The 23,377-nt window shown below is 42.6% G+C and overlaps 1 protein-coding gene across 3 annotated transcripts; it reads left to right on the top strand.

Annotated features, from left to right (window-relative positions):
- The first annotated feature begins 1,590 nt into the window (after positions 1–1,590).
- CDPF1 (cysteine rich DPF motif domain containing 1) lies at positions 1,591–22,618 on the top strand. Of its 3 annotated transcripts, none has more exons than XM_063134355.1 (5): positions 1,591–1,658; positions 7,591–7,716; positions 12,281–12,396; positions 19,562–19,673; positions 22,386–22,618. In XM_063134355.1, the coding sequence occupies exons 2-5, from the start codon at positions 7,714–7,716 to the stop codon at positions 22,542–22,544; spliced, it is 390 nt and encodes a 129-aa protein (XP_062990425.1). In that variant the 5' UTR covers positions 1,591–1,658; positions 7,591–7,713; the 3' UTR covers positions 22,545–22,618. The 3 variants fall into 3 exon arrangements, with proteins under 3 accessions (XP_062990425.1, XP_062990426.1, XP_062990424.1); XM_063134356.1 differs by lacking the exon at positions 1,591–1,658 and adding an exon at positions 7,317–7,339; XM_063134354.1 differs by lacking the exons at positions 1,591–1,658; positions 7,591–7,716 and adding an exon at positions 11,177–11,252.
- The last annotated feature ends 759 nt before the right edge of the window (positions 22,619–23,377 follow it).

The following is a 23,377-nucleotide window of genomic DNA, read 5'->3' as shown; positions in this document are numbered from 1 at the left end:
ATTCCAGACTGACCTGGCATTAAAGAACAGCACCGCAAGGAAGGAGGGCTCTGTGGATGAGCTACCAGGTACACGATTGCTAGAGGAGGGTGGTGGTGGAAAGGGAACAGTGTGTAGACACCTGAAACCCATTCTACACTGATATCCCAACCCCTTCCTCCTGCCATGGCAACAAGCCACCCTTGCCAGACTCGAACAATACAACAAGCAGCATTGGTGAGGATAATTAAGCAAATCCCCCCCCCCCCCCAGGATGCCACGGTGTCTTCTTTCCCTCTCTGTGATCGTGCAAACTTTGTCATAGAGATGAAAGGGTTATTTAACCCACTTCCAATCAAGTGCCAAAGGAAGCCCAAAGAGGCTAAAAGTACGTTGAAGGTGCCTAATTTAACAGCTTTCTTGTTGAATTAAGTACATACAATATGGTAATGTGGTGGTCATGGGGGGATGGGAGCATTGCAGCAGCCCGTCTCCATCCTACACGTTGTTTTAGCTCCGTCCATGTTGTGGAGGCCCTACACAAACTAAAGTTCCTGGCTGCATGGAGGAGCCTGTGTTTATACAGTTCAGATATACAAAAGGATGCACACAAGTACACACATTCTAATGAACAGGCAGGATTGTGAACACTGTATGCGCCTTGGCCGTCTGAAATTGGCAACAAAACCTGCAGCATCTAGTAGTGGATTTTATGTGTAGCTATCTCAGATCAAACACTGCGCTCAGGACGTTTTAATCCTACCTATGAAAATGCAATGTTTTTAGGAATACAGGAAGCTGCTTTATACTGGGAGAACCAGGTTCTCCATATATACGAATGGCACCTGCTGAAATTCCCTTTTCAATACAACTGTTAAAGATACAGGAACCCTGCCCTCCTTTTCATAGGGTCACCCTATATATAAATATTAATTCTTACTATCAACATATCTGACTAGCAAAGCAGACAAGTCAAGGGCCAAAGCAAAAAGAAAATAGGCAAACACTAAAAATGTTCTTGCAAATATTTAATCTCATTTAAAATCTTTAAATCAAAATGCCAAAAGAAAACCATTATATAATAAGCCCACTCACATGTGTTCTGGGGAAGGGGATTCATATGCATTCCTTTCAATATGTACTGACTTTGAAAAATCTGCCAGTATGAAATTTGGTGAAAATCTATTATCTGGGGACGCTGATTCATACCTGTGAATGAAATAGAACAGTGTTACAATTTATCATCTGACAGTCTAATCCTAGCAGCATTTACTTGATGGCAAGACCCATTCCTTTAAATGAGATTTACTTCCAAGTAAGTATACTTACACTTGCAGGATTAATTTCAGCCGGGATAACCTGACCTCACGGTTTACTTGGATTTCAGTGGGACCAGTCCATTGGACTGAACTCACGGAGCACCTCAAGTTGTAATGCTGCTGCGTGATGACAAAGTTTCTGACTTCCCAAGGCAGAAATGAGTCGCTCCTTTAAAAGGATGTTGGGGTGGGTGGGGTGAAGACGTATTCGAGCTTGTAGACGTCACCGTCACGTGAGTGTCTATGAAACAGGAAATGGATGCTTAATTTTGATCCCTAAAAAAAAAAAGGAAGAAAAGCAACATCGCGCAGTGCGTTTTTACACGCGGATTTCATTCGAAGTCAATGCAAGTTGTGAAGGTACGTTCCAGGGGACCGTGGCTAAAATGGCATCTTCCTCTTTTATACGCTGCAGGCTGATTCTCTTGCAGGTTTACTCGGGAGTAAAACTCAGTTTCACTGGGACTTAAAAGTACTCCCAAGCAAGTGTGCATAGAAATGCAGCCTTAGTATTCTTCTTACGTAAGACAGCTATCTATCGATCGATTTTTGAAAATAATATAGTTAGGTTTGGTTTTCCGCTTGATAGTGGTTGATTTATCAAGGGGGAAAAATGCAGTAATAAGTGGTATTTGCTTGCAATTACTTACAGTGCAATCCCATTCATGTCTATTCAGAAATAAGCCCCGCCTTGTTCAATGGGATTTACTCCGAGAAGTATCCATAGGACTAGCTATAGTGTAAAATGGGATGCCCCTATTAACATATTTGTTTGTTTAAAAAATGATTGGCCGCCTGCAATTTCAAATTAACCCAAAGATTTGTTTTTTAAAGCAATGCCTGTTGCATTGAGCATTAGCAAGCTTTTGAAAAACAGAATCTTGAAGAAGGAATTATTCCCTTGCCTTTTCCAGAGGGAGTTCATAACCAGGAGCTCAGGTCTTCCCCACTATTTTGAAGCAAGACGCCTCGTCAGCCTCAAAGTATGATTGCTTAAAAAGTGTTTTTAAAATGATTTCTCAGAGCTGGTATAATGGGCCGCGGGCCGCTTCACACATCGTTTAGAGCAGTGGTTCCCAAAGTGGGCGGTGCTGCCCCCTTGGGGGCGGTGGGATTGCATAAGGGGGCGCTAAGAGGCAAGGGGGCAGCAGGGGGGCGCTAAGATGCAAAGGGGCGACAGGGGGGCGCCTGAAGTGGTCTTTTCCGAGAAGCGCCTCTCCAGAAGGTCTTAAAACCCAGGGACATTTTTATGGGAGAAGGTAGTTTGGTCCCAAGCCATTGAGGGGAAGAATCCACACATGTATTAATACCATTTAAGAAGCCCATCCATCACATTAAGAATTTACGGAATAGTGAGGAACTCTACCCTAGTTACTAAATGTGATATCTAATATTCTTGCTAAATGACTGTCAGACTTTGAAAACATGATATCACTGGATCAAGTTCATCAATTATGTTTAATTGAATAAACTAAAAAAATGCAATTGGATTTTGAATAAATATTCAATTAATTGTTACTGTTTTGAATTTTATTGTTATTGTTTTTATAATTTTTATTGTTATTTATAATTTTTTAAATTATTTTTATAATTTTGTAAACCGCCCAGAGAGCTCCGGCTATTGGGCGGTATAGAAATGCAATAAATAAATAAATAAATAAATAATCTTCCTTAGTGGGTCGTTGAAAACCGCTATTCTAAATAATGATTTTTATAGTGTATGGTAGGGGGCACTGGGCATGAGTTTGTGGAACCAAGGGGGCGGTTACCTGAAAAAGTTTGGGAACCACTGGTTTAGAGGCAAACTTGGATTGTCTAGTGGGGTGTCTGAGTAAGGATGGACACTGGGCAACAAACTAGCAAATGATATTTACTGGAAAGAGTGCATCACCCCAGAGTGCATCACCCCAGTGATGCACTCTGGGGTGAAACGATCCCAACTTTGTATACTGTGTATTAAATGCTGCAACTGTAGAAAAGAGGACTAAAGGTTGCAATGGACAACTCCCTCAAAACATCAAAACAGGGTGCAATGCTAGATTTACTTGGAAGTAACCTCCATTGAATTCATTGGAGTTTCTATCTGAGTAAACATTTATTTATTTATTACATTTCTATACCGCCCAATAGCCGGAGCTCTCTGGGAGGTTCACAAAAATTAAAAACATTCAAAGTATAAAACAACAGTATAAAACCATAATATAAAATACAATGTAAAAGCTCAACCAGATAAAAACAGCAGAAATTCAAAATTACAAATTTAAAACACCAAGTTAAAATTTATTTATAGACTGTTAAAATGCTGGGAGAATAAAAAGGTCTTCACCTGGTGTCTAAAAGCATATAATGTAGGTGCCAAGCGAACCTCCTTAGGGAGTTCATTCCACAGCCAGGGTGCCACAGCCGAGAAGGCCCTCCTCCTGGTATCCACCTGCCTCACTTCCTTTGGCATAAGGTTCCTTTGGCATAACATGCGTAAGGTTGTGCTGTTGATGTATTGCAACACTATGAAAAAGACAAACTCCACATTTGGAGTGATTGGGAACTGAAAATAAAGCTGCCAGTTTTGAAATGTCTTTATAGAAATCTATGGTGTTTCTACATTTGAAGTACTATAGGCAGTTCTACCATGTGCAGTTTTGTTGTGGTGCTTGAAAAGAGCAGCTGAAATTTTTGTGAACCATCCAGAGAGCTTTGGCTATTGGGCAGTATAAAAATGCAATAAATAAATAAGTGGTTGGAGCACTTTCGGTATAAGAAAACATGTTTGTGCCTTTTTAGTTTAGAGAATGGGGAAGCATAACAGAGGATTATAACATTGTAAATAATATGCAGAGAGTGAGTAGGAAAAGGTTCTCTCCTTCTCTACCAGTAGTGATGGGATAGGAGGAAAATGCCTGTATTATTTATTATTATTTACGTATTACATTTATATACCACCCCATAGCCGAAGCTCTCTGGTGCTGTTCAGATTGTATATTTATACAGGCCTCCTAAAATGGTTATTAGAGTACCAAAAGATGGCAGGCTGTATTCCCCTTGGCTTAAACAGTCTAGGAATTGCAAGCACCACAGACATGTGCAGTACCATCTTGGAGGTGCTCATTCATCCTTTTGCACTCTGATATCTTCGAGATGCTTCTTTCCTCACAGCAGGGATAAAGAGAGGCATTCATGGAGGTAAGGAGGCTTTTTCGATACAATTTGACCATACTTTGCTGCCCCTAGGAATTTGATGACTGAGGCAGGTCTTTCAACCTGCCCCATGACTAGGTTGCAGTTGCCTGCCACGTCCCTCCCTGTTTGATTCCTGCCAGCTGTTTGTTTGTTATGGAAGCGTCCTGTTGCTAAGGATATTCAACATAAATCAGTAATGGAATCAAAACTTCATGATTAGTTAATTATCAATCCTGAAATCACAACTGGAATGCTAGTGGCCGTGTTCATATACAGTCGTGTGAAAAAGAAAGTACACTCTCTTGGAATTGTATGATTTTACATATCAGGACATAATAACAATCATCTGTTCCTTAGCAGGTCTAAAAATTAGGTAAATACAACCTCAGATGAACAACAACACATGACATATTACACCATGTCATGTTTTATTTAACAGAAATAAAGCCAAAATGGAGAAGCCATGTGTGAAAAACTAAGTACACCCTTACTGCTTCCATAGGAATTAAGATGCTAAGTAGCAGACAGGTGCTGCTAATCAAATATCCGTGATTAATTGATCATCAGCAAGTATGACCACCTCTATAAAAGGCAAAGTTTTTTCAGTTTGCTGGTCTGGAGCATTCAGGTGTGTGTTAACACAATGCCAAGGAGGAAAGACATCAGCAATGATCTTAGAGAAGCAATTGCTGCTGCCCATCAATCTGGAAAGGGTTATAAGGCCATTTCCAAACAGTTTAAAGTCCATCATTCTACGGTGAGAAAGATGATTCAAAAGTGGAAAACATTCAAGACAGTTGCCAATCTTCCCAGGAGAGGACGTCCCAGCAAAATCACCCCAAGGTCAGACCGTGCAATGCTCAGAGAAATTGCAAAAAACCCAAGAGTTACATCTCAGACTCTACAGGCCTCAGTGAGCATGTTACATGTTAAAGTTCATGACAGTACAATTAGAAAAAGACTGAACAAGTATGGTTTGTTTGGAAGGGTTGCCAGGAGAAAGCCTCTTCTCTCTAAAAAGAACGTGGCAGCACGGCTTAGGTTTGCAAAGTTGCATCTGAACAAACCACAAGACTTCTGGAACAATGTCCTTTGGACAGCTGAGACCAAAGTGGAGATGTTTGGCCATAATGCACAGCGCCACGTTTGGCAAAAACAAAACACAGCATATCAGCACAAACACCGCATACCAACTGTCAAGCACGGTGGTGGAGGGATGATGATTTGGGCTTGTTTTGCAGCCACAGGATTTGGGAACCTTGCAGTCATTGAGTCGACCATGAACTCCTCTGTATACCAAAGTATTCTAGAGTCAAATGTGAGGCCATCTGTCCGACAGCTAAAGCTTGGCCGAAATTGGGTCATGCAACAGGACAATGATCCCAAGCACACCAGCAAATCTGCAACAGAATGGCTGAAAAAGAAAAGAATCAAGGTGTTGCAATGGCCCAGTCAAAGTCCAGACCTCAACCCGATTAAAATGCTGTGGCGGGACCTTAAGAGAGCTGTGCATAAACCAATGCCCTCAAACCTCAATGAACTGAACTAAGGAAGAGTGGGCCAAAATTCCTCCACAACGATGCGAGAGACTGATAAAAGTCATACAGAAAACGATTACTTCAAGTTATTGCTGCTAAAGGTGGTTCTGCAAGCTATTGAATCATAAGGTGTACTTACTTTTTCACACATGGCTTCTCCATTTTGGCTTTATTTCTGTTAAATAAATCATGACACGGTGTAATATGTCATGTGTTGTTGTTCATCTGAGGTTGTATTTACCTAATTTTTAGACCTGCTAAGGAACAGATGATTGCTATTATGTCCTGATATGTAAAATCATACAATTCCAAGAGGGTGTACTTTCTTTTTCACACGACTATTTTATTGGTTGTTACACATGATTTCTTCTACCTGGCTTGAGAAGGAGGAAATGGGCAGGCAGGATCTGACAGGTGTACGTCAAGCAGTTCTGATTTTGTCCTCCTCTGGAGGGCAGCAGTGCTCACATTTCAGCTAGAATATCTCCTGACGTTCATGGTATGTTATTGTAATTGGTAAGAGATGATTAATTGGTGAGATACTGACTAGTTTGTGGTGGACTACCTGCAGGATCACTGACAACCAAAAGATACTAAAGACTGATATGTTAGTCTAATGCAGCAAATCTCTTCTCAGGTTGAGTACAGAAGTACCAGCAAACGAGGTTTTCGTGCTGTGGAACGAATTCTGTTTGCCTTTTCCCCTCAGTGGATACACACATACCAATTGCCTTGTCTTTGTCACCCCTCCTACCTGCTTCAGGTGGGCTCTTTGGTTTGATGTCTGTGGCCCCATTTACATGATCAGGGTGGGGGAGGTACATGCGGTGAAGTGGCTAAAGTGTTGGACTGGGAGTCGGGAGATCTGGGTTCTAGTCCCCACTCAGCCATGGAAACCCTCTGGGTGACTTTGGGCCAGTCACAGACTCTCTGCCCAACCCACCTCACAGGGTTGTTGTGAGGATAAAATGGAGAGGTGGAAGAGGAGGATTATGTACGCCGCCTTGGGTTCCTTGGAGGAAAAAAGGTGGGATATAAATGTAATTATAAATAAAATAAATAAATAAATTATCCATGGAGCAGTGAGGGATAGGAAAACCATGATGCCTGCACCTGTCACATGACCATTACCTCTGCCAAGTGCTGTGGTTTACTTACCCCTCCACAGATAACTTTGCAACTTCTCACCAGTGGCCGCCGCTATGGAAATCAGGCTGCAGTTCTGGAAGTGGTGGTTGCTCTTACTGGTGGGCTTGATGGTCGCTGCCATTCTTTAATCAACAACGTGGGAACCACCATGGATGGCTGCTAACTCTGCTGCAGCAGGTGGGTCGCAGGCATAGGTAGATCACCCATTGTGTGTTGGGGCAACACCTGCCACACGACATGCTAACCCACTTTGTATTGTGTTTTGAGCGATCCATGGCGGGTTAGTGTGTCATCTACGCAACAGCCCTGCGTATTTTCACAAGTACCTTGTATATTTATCTCATCAAAGATTTCTTCTGTGCTTTCTTCTTTTAAAAACTTTTAAAACACTTTTTAAAACAGTTTAAATTTTGTTTATTTATTTCCAGGAAGGAGCACTGTGTCAATCTGACGTTATGCCCCTGGAGTTATGACAGGTTCTGCAGCGGTATACTATAGGTTCTCATATAACCACCCTGCCTCCAGGTTTCCCTCTCAAGTGAGGCAAGAAGATGGTATGTATACCCCACTAGCAGTAAGTGAGCTTTCGCAATGGCCTCAGTGCTACACACTTCTGTACGTCTGTACACAATTGTATAGTGTCAAGCAAGGTAGATTAGCTACCTTGACACAGACATCCGGAGCAGATTCACCGCCCCACTGACATAGGAGCCACCAGCCTCCACTGGATAAACTAAAGAGGAGAACAAGATATACTCCATGATTGCTTTTGTGAATGAACCCTCACTTCACTCCCGTTTTGCGTGTGCAGTCGTTTCTGGATGCCTCTGGACCCATAGCTGTAACCCTGGTCTGTCAATTCAGACATCATACGAACCTCTTGTTAGCGCATTCCATGGTTTGCCAACCACTTAACCATTGTTTGGTGTGACGTCTGAATCGAGCCTTTGAGGTGGGGTGGGAGGAGCAGTTTGCTACTGCCAGCATCAGATTCTGCTATATTTGCAAGAATACTTTTCTTAACAGGATCAGATCAGAGCAGCCTGAAAGCACTGCTGTAAATATTCTGATTGCCTGGCCTTAATACCTAAATAACTATGAGAGAATACTTTGTAGGGGAAAATCTCACAAGTTTAATTTAATTTGGAAAGATTAAAAAAAGGGTGTGCCTGTGGAAGGTGAATCTGACACGAATTGAAGCATCTGTTTAGGCTTGTCTGTGCAGAATACATCTATTTTCGCTTCTTTAATATGCAGACTAACTGCTAAGGTGCTGCCATGGAGAATAAAAAGCAACATAAAAATAAGGACTGTAAAGTTTTTCAGGAGAAGATAAGAAGCAGAGAAAACAAGATGTCTGCCTACCTTACTCTGCATTGGCTCTGTAATGGTGTTTCTGGTAGGAACCTCCACCCCAAAACACACACAACAGGCACACACACATACTTGCTATCCCAAATAAAGTACCTCTGCAATTCTTTGAGCCGGGGTGGATCACTCATTCATATGTCTGAGGATTCTCATAGATAGATATCTCCCCTTTCATACATACGTGTGTATGTGTGTGCACACACGTGCACACATACACACACAGATACAGGTTGGAAGTAATGGGAGTCCAACACATCTGATGAAGGTGGATTTTAGGCAATATGTTATGCAGGAACTCATTGTATTAGCCTGGATGTATGAAGGCTTGATTTGTGTGATCTCAGGGGGCCCTTTTCTAAAGGTGAGTGAAGGATCATGCCAACAGGTCCAGTGTGCACCGCCATCACATGAACAGAGGACCATGTTCTTTTGTGCCTCCACCACCATGTGCAAACTACCCTCACCTGGGTGAGTGTATGAACCAGTTGTATAATTGTCTATGGCAGGGGACCCCAATGTAGTGCCCATAGATGTCGTGGTGCCCACGGACCCTATAATGGTTCACACAAAAGGGGTCTCCAACATAGTGCCTGCCTGTGGGCACCTAAAAACGTTTATTTATTTTCCATTTTTTAAATATGCCTACATGGATTTGTATGAAATGCATACAACTTTCTAGCAATTACACATAAGCTTCAACAAAAGTATTTGTTCAAGGGTGGAGTCTGTATGCTAACTGTTCAAATATTGAAAGTGTTGTAAGGTCCTCAATCCGTTGGATTTTTGGAGATGAGTGTTTATCCTTCCAATGTGGTAATATCAGTGTTTTAGCTGTCAAAATAATCCATTTATGCTGACCATTTGTTAATTTCCATGAAGCAAGTAAATAATTTGAAAGAGCGTGTACATCAGTGAATATTAAAGGCTGCTCCAGTACAAAATTTACTTGTGTAATAACCTCCTCCCCAAAAGAAGCAACTACTGGACATTGCCAAAACATTTGTTTAAAAGAAGCACTAGCTGTATTACACTGCCAGCAATTAACAGAATTAAACAATCCCTTATGAAAGAGACATTTTTACTGAATAAGACACAGCCTAAGATCCTCAGACATAACAGCTACAGTAGATACCAAAGTGGCATTTTGTGATGGTGTCCACAGCAGCTTCCTGAATTCCCAGAAAGGCTGAGGACCCCTGGTCTGTGGAATGTCTTCAAGTGCAAATATTTTTGTGATAATATTGTCAAGTATCCAGTTAATTCAACATCATGCCATATACTCTAAGAAACCTTATTGTAGCCCATTTCAGACATGTTTATGAGTTTCATGCAAAGCCATCTAAACAGTCACACTAATCATGTAGCTCAGACCTTTTGTGACTTATTTAGAATCATAGAATAGTAGAGCTGGAAGGGGCCTACAAGGCCATCGAGTCCAATCCCCTGCTCAATACAGGAATCCACCCTAAAGCATCCCTGACAGATGGCTGTCCAGCTGCCTCTTCAAGGCCTCTAGTGTGGGAGAGCCCACAACCTCTCTAGGTGATTAGTTCCATTGTCGTACTGCTCTATTTCACCACTGTAGGTAGGATAACCACATTAAAATGTTTCCTCCTGTATTTTAGACTGTTGTTTTTATGTTTCTGATGATTTTTAAATTTTGTATACTTTTTTAATGTTTACTGTTTTTAACTTTTGTAAACTGCCCAGAGAGCTTCGGCTATGGGGCAGTATATAAATGTAATTAATTAATTTAAAAAAATCAAAACAAAATGCCGCTCTCTACTACACACAAGATTAGCACATATGGAAGAGAAATGTTCTCCTGAAGTGCTAGTTTTTTAAGAACATTTCGCTCCGCGTTCAGATCTCATCTCTGCCATGATTTTGCAGATGGTCTTAGGCAAAGCTGTTCCTCTTCAACCTTGTTCCTCAACTGCAATAGAGCGGTGGTACTGCTCACCTGCCTCACAGGGTTTAAGGAAGCCTTCCCAAACCTATTACCCTTCAGATGTGCTGGACAACAACTCCCATAATAATACGGATTATGTAAGGAACTTCCCGCTCTCCAGGCTCTGCTGAAATGCCTGTAACTTACATAATTGTGTATTCTTCCCCTGTTTATCCCTGCCTTCATCTCTCTCTCTCTCTCTCTCTCTCCTTCCTCTTGGTCTATTTTTAGATTGTAAGCCTCTTGGAGAAAGGACCCGTTTTCTCATTCTTTGTAAAGAACTAGCAATTCATGGAGCGAGAATTGCCAGATGTACAAGCTGGGTTTAGAAAAGGCAGAGGAACTAGAGACCAAATTGCCAATATCCGCTAGATAATGGAGAAAGCCAGGGAGTTCCAGAAAAACATCTATTTCTGTTTTTTTGACTGTGTGGATCATAACAAACTGTGGCAAGTTCTTGGTGGTATGGGGATACCAAGTCATCTTGTCTGCCTCCTGAGGAATCTATATAACGAACAAGTAGCAACGGTAAGAACAGACCACGGAACAACGGACTGGTTTAAGACTGGGAAAGGAGTACGGCAGGGATGTATACTCTCACCTTATCTATTCAACTTGTATGCAGAACACATCATGCGACGTGCTGGGCTTGACGAATCCAAGGCTGGAGTTAAAATCGCAGGAAGAAACATTACCAATCTCAGATATGCAGATGACACCACTTTGATGGCTGAAAGCGAGGAGGAGCTGAGGAGCCTTATGACAAAGGTGAAAGAAGAAAGTGCAAAAGCTGGGTTGCAGTTAAACCTCAAAAAAACCAAGATTATGGCAACCAGCTTGATTGATAACTGGCAAATAGAGGGAGAAAACGTGGAGGCAGTGACAGACTTTGTATTTCTGGGCGCAAAGATTACTGCAGACACTGACTGCAGCCAGGAAATCAGAAGACCTTTACTTCTTGGGAGGAGAGCAATGACAAATCTTGATAAAATAGTTAAGAGCAGAGACACCACACTGACAACAAAGGTCCACATAGTTAAAGCAATGGTATTCCCCGTAGTAACCTATGGCTGCGAGAGCTGGACCATAAGGAAAGCTGAGCGAAGGAAGATAGATGCTTTTGAACTGTGGTGTTGGAGGAAAATTCTGAGAGTGCCTTGGACTGCAAGAAGATCAAACCAGTCCATACTCCAGGAAATAAAGCCAGACTGCTCACTTGAGGGAATGGTATTAAAGGCAAAACTGAAGTATTTTGGCCACATAATGAGAAGACAGGATACCCTGGAGAAGAGGCTGATGCTAGGGAAAGTGGAAGGCAAAAGGAAGAGGGGCCGACCAAGGGCAAGATGGATGGATGATATTCTGGAGGTGACAGACTTGACCTTGGGGGAGCGACAGACAACAGAAAGCTCTGGCGTGGGCTGGTCCATGAAGTCACGAAGAGTCAGAAACAACTGAACGAATAAACAACAACAAACGTACATAGATACCACTATTTCAATAAATTCGCATATTGTATTGATGTGAAGAAGTACTCTGAACTTGCAAAAGTGCTAATACTGTTTTCTCACTCCCAGTTACTAATTGAGAGTTTTGTCAATATGATTTCCATAAATTTCTGAGGTATTCTTTGATGTGTTGGCTTCTTTGATGTGTTACAAATTCAGCAAACATTTTGAGCAGATATGAATTTAACTGCCCAGCTGAACAATTGTGGACCAGCCCTGGATCAGTCTCATGACCGCCACTCACATGAACTCACTGTATTCTAGACTGATTTGTTTTCATATCCACAGATGGAGTCCAGCAAAGAACCCCAGCAGTGTCAAGGCACTTTTGAGTGTCATCTGTGTGGATTAACTGCCCCCTACAGCTACTATGGGCAGAAACCTCCAAACGCCTACTCCGTTACGTAAGTATATTCTTCTATCTCATGGGCCACTTACCACCTACTACCTGGCCTATGTTGGGCAGCAATAATTTTATCTCTGCCCTGGCAAGCAAAAGCTTTAAATGATACCTGCGAAGTGGCTAAGGGACCCCCATCCACAGCAGCTCTCCAGCAAAGGGGCATGATTTCCAGGGTAGCAGACTACAGTCTGTGTAGGTGTGGTGGTTCAGAATGGGTATTATTCACGGAATTCCCACCCTTGTCTGCTTCTTTTCTTTTGCAACATCCCTGGATGGTTTTCACCCTGCTAGGTTAGATAGGGAACAGCAGCTGGTAGGTTACCCACTACCCACCACTTATGAATTTTTTTGGGGGGGGGGCTTTTGCTGCAGAGAAGGGAGGGAACTGGGCCCCACATACTTGTAGGGTCTTAATTTCTAAATTATTATTATTATTAATAATAATAAATTTATTTGTTACCCACCTCTCCCTCTGGAACAAGGCGGGGTACAACACAAAAACACCATAAAATACATACAACTAATTCAAACGTTTAAAACCAGTGCATCATTAAAAGCAGCACACCATTAAAAAAGGCATCTTAAAATTCAACTGGGTAGGCCTGCTGGAAGAGATCAGTCTTTATGGCTTCCTTATTATTATTATTTATTTATATAGCACCATCAATGTACATGGTGCTGTACAGAGTAAAACAGTAAATAGCAAGACCCTGCCGCATAGGCTTACATTCTAATAAAATCATAATAAAACAATAAGGAGGGGAAGAGAATGCAAACAGGCACAGGGTAGGGTAAACAGGCACAGGGTAGGGTAAAACTAACAGTATAAAGTCAGAACAAAATCAAGTTTTAAAAGCTTTAGGAAAAAGAAAAGTTTTTAGCTGAGCTTTAAAAGCTGCGGTTGAACTTGTAGTTCTCAAATGTTCTGGAAGAGCGTTCCAGGCATAAGGGGCAGCAGAAGAAAATGGACGAAGCTGAGCAAGGGAAGTAGAGACCCTTGGGCAGGCGAGAAACATGGCATCAGAGGAGCGAAGAGCACGAGCGGGGCAATAGTGTGAGATGAGAGAGGAGAGATAGGAAGGAGCTAGACAGTGAAAAGCTTTGTAGGTCAACAGGAGAAGTTTATATTGGATTCTGAAGTGAATTGGAAGCCAATGAAGAGATTTCAGCAGTGGAGTAACATGGTCAGAGCGGCGAGCCAAGAAGATGATCTTAGCAGCAGAGTGGTGAACAGAAACCAACGGACTGATGTGAGAAGAAGGAAGGCCAGTGAGAAGAAGGTTGCAGTAGTCCAACCGAGAAATAACCAATGCATGAACAAGAGTCTTGGCAGAAGAGACAGACAAAAATGATCGAATCCTGGCAATATTATACAGGAAAAAACGACAGGATTTAGCTACTGCCTCAATATGAGGAATAAAGGAGAGCGAGGAATCAAATATAAAGCCAAGACTACGAGCTTCCTTGACTGGAGTAAGTGTAACATCACTGACAGTAAGAGAGAATGAGAGATGAGGAGAAGGTTTAGGAGGAAAAACAAGCAATTCAGTCTTTGCCATATTAAGTTTCAAACGACGATGAAGCAACCAAGCTGAGATATCTGAAAGACATGCCGAGATACGATCGTGAACATCAGGAGAAAGATCCGGAGAAGAAAGATATAATTGTATATCATCGGCATACAGATAATATTGGAAGCCATGAGATTGAATAAGATTACCCAAGGGCAACATGTATAAAGAAAACAACAGCGGACCAAGCACCGAGCCTTGCAGAACCCCTACAGAAAGGGGAAAAGAAGAAGACGAGCTGCCATTAGCCAACACGCTGAAAGAGCAACCCGCTAGATAGGAGGCAAACCAGTTATAGACAGAGCCACAAAATCCAAGGTCATGAAGGGAATCTAAAAGAAGATCATGATCAACCGTGTCAAAGGCTGCAGTTAGATCAAGGAGAATAAGAACGGAATAATGGCCTTTAGACTTGGCAGTAAGAAGATCATTGGTGATCTTAGTAAGGGCTGTTTCAGTGGAATGCAAAGGACGGAATCCAGATTGAAAAGGATCCAGAGCAGAGTTACTAGAAAGAAAATCAAGACAACGAGAGTAGACCACACGCTCCAGGATCTTTGAAACAAACGGCAACAAAGAGACAGGTCGGTAGTTAGACAGAGATAGCCTATCAAGAGTAGGTTTCTTGAGAATAGGAGAGACTGTAGCATGTTTAAAAGCAGAAGGAAATGAACCACAGGACAGAGAAAAAATTAAATTCCTTAAATTCTGGAAGACTGTTACGTTGACGAATCTCTCCCAGCAAGCCATTCCACAAACTGGGAGCGGCAGAAGAAAAGGTCCTCTGGGTAATAGTTGTCAGCCTTATTTTTGTTGGCTGGAGTAAATTCTTCTCAGAGGACCTGAGTGTGTGGGGTGGATTGTACGGGAGAAGGCGATCCCGCAGGTAGCCTGGACCCAAACCATGTAGGGCTTTAAAGGTTATAACCAACACTTTATACTTTGCCCAGAAACTAATTGGCAGCCAGTGAAGAGATTTTAAGGCCGGTGACCAACCTGGCTGCCATATTTTGAACTAGTTGAAGTTTCCAGATTAGGCACAAAGGTAGCCCTATGTAGCGCACATTGCAGAAGTCGAGCCTTGAAGTCACCAGCACGTGCACTACCGTCTTTAGGTCTTCTAACTCTAGGAAGGGGCGCAGCTGGCGTATCAGCCGAAGCTGATAGTAGGCACTCGTAGCCGTTGCATCTATCTGGGCTGTCATTTGGAGCGACCGATCCGGGAGCACCCCCAACCTGCGAACACAGTCTTTCAGGGGGAGTGTAGCCCCATCCAGAACTGGTTGACACACATTAAGGGTATTGAGCCTCTGTCACTTCAAAGGCCGAATTCAGATTTGGAGGAGCTCTCAGGGCAGCTTTCCAGGGGTGGGCAGAGCTGAAGAAAAAGGGGTTAAGTCCCAGATACGAGCACATTGTAGCCTAAAGCTCTTACTGCCAGTAACATTCAACATTTTAGAGGGGGAGGGGGAGAATTGCATCAAAGATGGGGAAACATCAAGTGATTGGTGGGGGAGGGAAGTGGGTGGGGCCATCTGGGGACCCCAGGCAGGCCAGAAGGATTGGGACCCCAGGCAGGCCAGAGTTGACCAGTGGGCCTGAGATTCAGCACCTAAATGGTACTAAGATTCTTACTGCGTCGGATTAAAGATGAACAGACCTAGGGCCTCTTCACACACTATATTTGCAGGGGTACATTCAAAAATGTAATGTATGAATGTGACCAACACACGTTTGAGAAGACATGCATCATGTTTTCAAGAGAGCTCAGATTGGCTGTGACTTCCCGTTGAGTGAAAACATGATGGCAAGTTTGTGCTGTGTTGCATATTAAACAGTTTAGCTATCATGGCTTCCCCAAAGGATGCTGGGAATTGTATTTGATGAGGGGTTCCAAAAAATCCCTGCTAGAAATACATAGTACTACAGTACCCAGAGTTCCTAGGGAGAGGAAATGAGAGTTGTTGATTCTGAAGTTTGTAGTATAGGTATAACCTTACAGATGTAGGAACAACTTGCAAATGAGACACAGTTTGCTGCTAGCATGACTTGGATGAATTTTTTTGAGAGCCTGATATTTAATGGGATCCATCTTATTACCCCTAAAGGGAGGAAAATCATTTTCATTTTATCTGTCAGCAGCCAAACAAAATTTTCCCTTTACCGTACAATGACCCTTAACTGTTTCTCAGCTACATCTGAGAGTCACTGGTATCAGGCTGAGAATCTATTTTGGTCACTGGGATCATTGAGCACCTATTGCCTGCCAAAGGGAAGCAAGTTATGCTGGGCTGTTTTGGAAATGCAAGAATTGTCCTTTGCAAACATCAGGTTCGTCCTGCAGAGGTCACAAAACAGCTGTGAGCTGAAAGAAGGAGGAGAGACATGACGCCTTCCAAGGTGTTGATTCTGTTGAAATAGTAAGTTGGCTTAAGGTGATTTTCCTCCAAACATCTTGTAGCCAGGACATGCTTCTTGAGTGAAATAAAGTTGGAGGCATTCATCACTCGTACATCTGAAAAGATTTCCTTACACAGTTTGAACCTAAGCATGTTTACTTGGAAGGAAGTCCCACAGAGTTCAATGAAGCTTATGCCAAAGTAAATGTGCAGAGGGTTGCAGCCTTAAAGCTCCATCACACTGGGGGTTAACACGCTCCCTATCTTCATTTCTCCGCCCGTGTTTTCATTCCTCAGTTACTTCCTCTTTCAAAAGAGGAAGTACACAATGAGCACCAGGCCCATTGAGTCTGCTCTTTTTTAAAAAATTTTTTATTTTTCTACAATACTTAAACATACACATTTACATTTTCACATAAAACAACAACAACATACTACATAATGTTGAAATGTTGAATACATAATATCTTATCTTAATAACATAATCAAGATTAACATACAAGTGCACCCCCCCACCTCGGGATCTCATTCCTGATTCCAGAATCTCATACTTTCTTCTGCTGGTGGTTTCCCACTTCCTTTAGAAAACACAAATATTAGGAACTGTTTCCAAATTCCTTCAAAATCATTTGATTTAGCTATACCTCTTCTCCATTTAATATTACTTGTCAATTTATCATTAATAGCTATAGAGTCTGCTGTTCTAATGGCGCTGCTTCTCCTGCACACAGCAGGAGAGGAGCAATTCCGACTTTAAAAAAACATTGGACTTAATGAGGGTTTTTTTGGTTGTGCAAGGAAGGCCAGAAGGGGTGGAAGGCAGACGACATCATGGGAGGGACCTGAGCAAACTCCGTGAGTGCCCAGTAACGAGTGTGCAATAAAACGCTCATCGGATGGAGCTTAAAGACAGGGATATAATTTGAGGTAGTGTTTAGATCAGAAATAGGATTGAAAACTGAGAGGGATGGAGGTCTGTGGTGATTTCTGAGAGTGTGATCTAGAGTACTGTGAATGAGAGAACATATGCTGATAGAGCCATTAAGAGTTACTTGTTTATAATTCCACATTACTGTAATTAATAAAGCTTTCTTTGTATATAAAATCCTATGTTTTCTGCTCTTGGCTACGTCAGAGGGAGGTAATCAAGGGAACAGTATGAGGTTATAGGATAAAAAGGTTATAGGATTGGGACTGAGCCTTAAAGGTCCTGGTGGCAGCGAAACCAAAGGTGTGAGAGAGAATGTGGTTCCTGCTGGGGTGAGAAAGGCCTTCGAGAAAGGGAATTCTCACCAGGAATAGGTGGGAATGCCACAAGAGTCATTTTTACCCCTATGTTTTTTAATATCTACGTGAAACCATTGAGTGTGGACATCCAGAGATTTGATTTGACAATGCTGGCTCTATTCTCTTTTTCATCTCATTCTGGTGAGGCAACTGGTGCTTGAGTATTGTATGGACTGAGTGAGGGTAAAAAAAAAAAAAATGAGGCTCAGTCCAGAGAAGATGTATATGCTTCCAATAGGTCATTTGCCTGCCTGGATGAGTGATAGTTACCCAGTTTTGGATGGGGTTGCACTCTCTCTAGAGGTACAGGTTTGCTGTTTCAGGGTGCTCCTTGAACCATCTTGGTCAATGGAGATGCAGGCTTCCTCTGTTGAATGGAGCAGCTTTTACTAATTTGTCCCCTCCTTGGACAGAAATAGCTTGACATTGGGGGTTGTTCGCATGACACATCAGCCCACAGTGGGTTATATAACCCTTGGCAGGGCTGTGCCACATGCAGCTTCATTTTGAATATGCAAGCACCACTCGGGAGTTGTGTTGTGTGACTCTAGCAAACATGGGCTACATGAGGGGTAAATAACCCTTGCGTAACCCTTGTCTGTTTTACCTGTTTCACCCACATTCGCCAGGTTTACACAAACAACAACCCTCAAGCGGGGGTCGTATATTCAACCTGGTGCCTGCAGGTGCTGCAGCTTGTCTAGGTTAAATGACCTATAACAAGCCGCAGTGTGTTGTCTGAACCCAGTCAATGTCTCTGAAGGGGCAGCCTTTGAAGATGGTTTGGAAACTGCACTTAGTTCAGAATATGGCTGCTCAACTACTAACTAAGAGCGAGCTTATTATGCCAGTGCTTTGCCAACTGCACTGGCACCAGGTATATTTCAGAGCCCAATTCAAAGTGCTGGGCTTGACCTTTAAAGCCCTTCATGGCATCGATCCAAGGTACACATGTTCTTGCCTGTACTTTGAGATCCTCAACAGAGATTCTTCTCTGCTGTCTGAAGTGTTGTAGATAGCCAGGAGGAGGGCCTTTTAAGTAGTGGTGCCTCTTCAGAGGTAGTGTCCTGCCTTTGAAATGTTCTCTCCAAAAAGGCTTGCCTGTGCCCAATCTGATGTCTTCCCAGCACCAGGAAGAGATCTTTTTATTTTCCTCAGCTTTTAAAACGTTATCGAACCTGTTTTATTTGGATCTTGTTTGATAGAGCTGCTGTTTTTAGCTTATTTTAATGATGCATTTGTTTTATGGTGTTCTTAATAAGTTGCCCTGATGATGTTGTTAGAGGGCAGGGGAAAACTCTAAATCAGTCACTCAGTGTGGCCTCCAAAGGCGTCCCAGTCTCACCCTCTATCCCAAGGAGCCCTACGTCCATGCCCGGCCCCGTCACGCATATCAGCCACTTTCTCCTGTGCCAGCGGAAGCCCAAATGAAAGCCATGTAAACAGCCAAAAGGACTTGGCAGGTTGCTTTTTGGATTCTGCACCTCAGCTGCTCACTTCCCTTTTTCCCAGGCCATGGATCAGGCATTGGAGTCGGTAGTTTGACGGGCATAACAGCCGACTCTGCCAAAGCCTCTGTCGTCATTTTCCCTGGGGGGCTGGGGGTGTGGACTGGGGTGTGTGGAGGCACAAAGCTCTTTGCCTTTGTCCTGGTGAGAGCAGCTGAGTGAATAAATCAAGGGAAGTTTCTACCCAAGCCCCTCTCCAGTGGCAGGGGAGAGTTCGGTCACGTCTTCCACCTCAGAAAGCTCTGTACACAGACTCAATTCCTTCAGCCATTTGCTCAGTATAAGTCCCTGTTCAGTATTAATTGCCGCCTTCGGCTTTAGGGTTAGTTGTGGGAATTAATTACTTATAGATGTGAACTGTCGGTGCTGTATCTTTAAAGTATGGAATTCTTCTTTCCTAGCCTCCTGGAAGAAAGCTACGTCATGAAGGATCCATTCACCTCTGACAAGGGCAAATTCCTTATTCTTGGATCTCAATGCAGTTTGTGTTGCAAGCGTGTGTGTGTTGGCACAGTAAGTAGCATGTGACGCTTGCTGCATTTATATCTCTGCGGTTAGTTTTGTAGGCAGTGGCCTAGTGACAGAAAATCAAGCGGGGTGAGAGAATAACCTTTTTGCCACCGTTCCCTTACTACTACCTCTTATGCCCTTTCACAAAATATAATTCCATAGTATGTCTCTAAGATAGATAGATAGATAGATATATATGAGACAAACGCTTTGTAATCTGTGTAAGCTGAAACCTGGAGCTACTCTGGCTGTTCTTCTGACAACAACTCGGGCCTTTCAGGCCCTAGATCAGAGCTTTCCAAACTGTGTGTCACGACACGTTAGTGTGTCGGCTGCAGTGTGTAGGTGTGTCATGTGAAAGTAACGAGAAACCTCTGTCTGTGAAATAAGCAATACCAACTTGCATGCATTTTTACGCAGCAAAGGTGCCGATTAGTATGGTGCACTAGTATATTCCCCTTCCGTCGTATCCGTGTATGCACACCACGGTCGAGGGATCATACAGGTACTGCGCATGTGGAGTATGCATAATCAGGTCGAAACAGCTGATTCTGTGTCACTTCCGGTGACACAGCTGCACCTGAAGTGACGCATTTGAGAAATTCCATGGGTCCAGTTTTTTGATAGAACACCGTCTCAACCACCGCTCGATCGCAGCTCGACAAAATTGGTTTAATGTGAAAAGTCTTGGAAATGTATGTTCTTATCTTGCAATTCGTATATTTTTAAAAATATAAATGAAAGGTTTTCATGAGATATGTTGTGTCCCCATACATTTCGTTATTGCAATTTATGTATGTGTCCGTATCTCTTATAAGGGGTTAGCTTAACCTCCGGTTTGCTAGTAAAACTGAATTACTGTGTCATGAAATGATGCACGTCTAAAAAGTGTCACCAACACGAAAAGTTTGAAAAGCTCTGCCCTAGACTCTAGCTGCGTTCTCATGTCATGGGAAGTCAAAAATCCTGGCTCAATAATCCTGAGTCATTCAGAAGTCTGCCACACAATCAAATGATTACACACCCCTCAGTTCCAGCCAATCTCTGACAAAGGAATTCATGTATCTGACTCAGGGGACACTTCCAATCAGCTGGATGTATGAAGTGTATCAGCTCTGTTGGGACGGAGTGTACACTTCTTGAGAGCTCAGCTATTGCGACTTTAGTGTTCTAGATAAATCTAAGAGATGCTAACAGTCTATAAACTAATTTTAACCTTGCTGTTTTAAATTTGTGTTTTAAATTTGTATGTTTGCATTGCTGTTTTTACCTTGGTTGTGCTTTTATATTGTATTTTATATTATGGTTTTATACTGTTGTTTTGTTTTGAATCGTCTTAATTTTGTAAACTGCCCAGAGAGCTTCGGCTGTTGGGCGGTATAGAAATACAGTCAATCAATAAAATAAACCATGGAGATGGTTTTTCTGGATTATCCTGACCCCAGATCAGGAGAACTGGCAATTCTAGAGGTTTTGACAGAAAACAGAAGTGGATCCCTGCATTCCAACCCACATATCATATAACTTGTGTAGTAAGCCCATATCTGCACTACAAATGTATATTGGTTTTGTAGCACTTTTAATTAGCATGCCTTCTGCAAAGAAGCCTGAAAACTGCAGTTTGTTGAAACACCGAGAATTCCCTGTTAGTAATCCCAGGCCCCCTTCCCTTGTGGTACTGTTCCTAAAATTCTCCGGGGGAATAGGAATAACTTTTAAAGCAATGTATGTCTGTAGTACAGATATGTTTTAGGATTGGAGCTGGTTTAATTCTCATGACTGGCCTAGAGTAGCAGCGGTAGTTGCTGTTTACAACTTCTAGCTGCTTTTGCCATGCCTGGAGGTGTATGTTTGCAGGCCCGGTGCAAAGTCCTGGGCCACTGTTTCCATGGATACTGGACATTGCAAACCATATCAGTAAACCCAACTGTGTTTCTTCACTTTGGAGTCCTCCTCTTTCGCTTCTCCCATGATAACAATCTGTGGGTTGCTTTGGGGTGGCAAAGTTTGGTAGCTGTTGTTTCAAGTGGCCGCAGGCTCTGCTTCTTGGGTCATGACGAATACCCTCCCCCCCACCTACCCCTTGAAGGGCTGTGGAAGCTGACTGATTTCCCCATGTTGTGCAATTGAGAGGCCCTTTCATCCTTTCTCCCACATGCTGAATATTTCAAGTAAGGGTGTGGTCAAGAAACAGGATTCCTCACTAATCCACTTCTTTCCCCACCCCAAAACTTCTGATGTAATGATACGTGTGTTAAAGGTACCATGGACATGTTCTATGGACATGTCATGACAACTGGTTTTGGCTTGCACCTGAAACAAATCATATTCTCTTCACTGGCCTGTGGCAAGCGCTTCTGGTGCTTTCTTTGCCATTGGGGAAGGAAAACCGAAGTCCCAATAATCTGTAATAAATCCCCAATAATCTCTTGCAAGAGAGGGGGAGGGTAGAAGATGCAAGACTGTTTTGAGTGGTTACGCGATGTGTGCTTCCATGGCTAATTATATATCTTAACTAAAATCCAGCGTTAAGTTAGTTATGACATGTTCCATTGCTTTCAGCTATATGTAAGGGGTCACCAAAGGAATTTAAGCCCCATTGAAAGTGTACAGATTTGATTCTTTGGGTGGATTGAGGCCATAAATGTAAAAAACTACACTGAAGAATACGTTTTCAAGTTCATTTTATTAATTTCTTTCCTTCTTTTCCCCCAGGACTGTAGCCTTTTCTACTCAAAAAGATTCTGCCTCCCCTGTGTTAACTTACATTTAAAGGACTTTCCTTTGGAAATAAAGCAAGATTTAGAAAAGAAAACACATTCCAAATCCCAAATTTTGAAAAAAGGAGATTTCAAGGACTCAAAGAAAAAGTAGGTTGTTTTGACTCAAGTTTCAGGAATGTACTTTTGTAATAAAATGTACTTTTGTAATAAAAAGCTCTTTTAGAACCATTTTTGTAAGATATTTCAATTAAGGGATTTAATTGCAACATTAAGGCTGCAATTCTATACATATTTATCTAGCAGAAAGCCCCATTGAACTCCGTAGGGCTTGCTTCAGAACAGACATGCACAGAATTGCACGGTAAACAAGGAAAGCCTGGAAGCAAATCAGACAGACCTGTTTTCCCTGTTTAGACTGACTGATATGTAAAACAGAATAGGATAGAATAAAAACTCCCACAGAACTAGAGTTAACCCAAGTTAGTAATCTTTTTACAAAATAATATTTAGAGTGGTTCCACTGTGTTTGGCTAAGGATCCATTCTCCCTCCACCATGCCGAGTTCTGTGCATATACATCAGTGCTCATGTTGCACCACTTTTCATGCTTGCTGTGTGCGCCACTATTCTTCGACCATATGAGGGGATTCACCTGACTCCTCCTCCCACCATATTAATCAACGATTCTTACAGAGGGCTAGCCATGTATGCCCCCACCCCCAGCAGCTCCTTTGAGGAATGCAATTTATTATTGCATTTATATCCCGCCTTTTTTCTTGCAAGGAACCCAAGGCGGCATACATAATCCTCCTCTTCTTCTCCACTTTATCCTCACAACAACCCTGTGAGGTGGGTTGGGCTGAGAGTCTGTGACTGGCCCAAAGTCACCCAGTGAGTTTCCATGGCCGAGTGGGGACTAGAACCTGGATCTCCCGACTCCCAGTCTGACACTCTAGCCACTACGCCACACTGGCTCTCCACAATG

Source organism: Elgaria multicarinata, chromosome 9, assembly GCF_023053635.1.
Source record: "Elgaria multicarinata webbii isolate HBS135686 ecotype San Diego chromosome 9, rElgMul1.1.pri, whole genome shotgun sequence".
NCBI classification, from domain to species: Eukaryota; Metazoa; Chordata; class Lepidosauria; order Squamata; family Anguidae; genus Elgaria; species Elgaria multicarinata.
This window is presented reverse-complemented; position numbering and strand designations above follow the sequence as displayed.

Coding starts and splice junctions, on each gene's coding strand:
- CDPF1 (XM_063134354.1), top strand. CDS start 11,211: ATGGCTGAAAGCGAGGAGGAGCTGAGGAGCCTTATGACAAAG. Junction 11,253..12,280: donor TGAGGAGCCTTATGACAAAG/GTGAAAGAAGAA, acceptor TCATATCCACAG/ATGGAGTCCAGCAAAGAACC. Junction 19,674..22,385: donor AGCGTGTGTGTGTTGGCACA/GTAAGTAGCATG, acceptor CTTTTCCCCCAG/GACTGTAGCCTTTTCTACTC.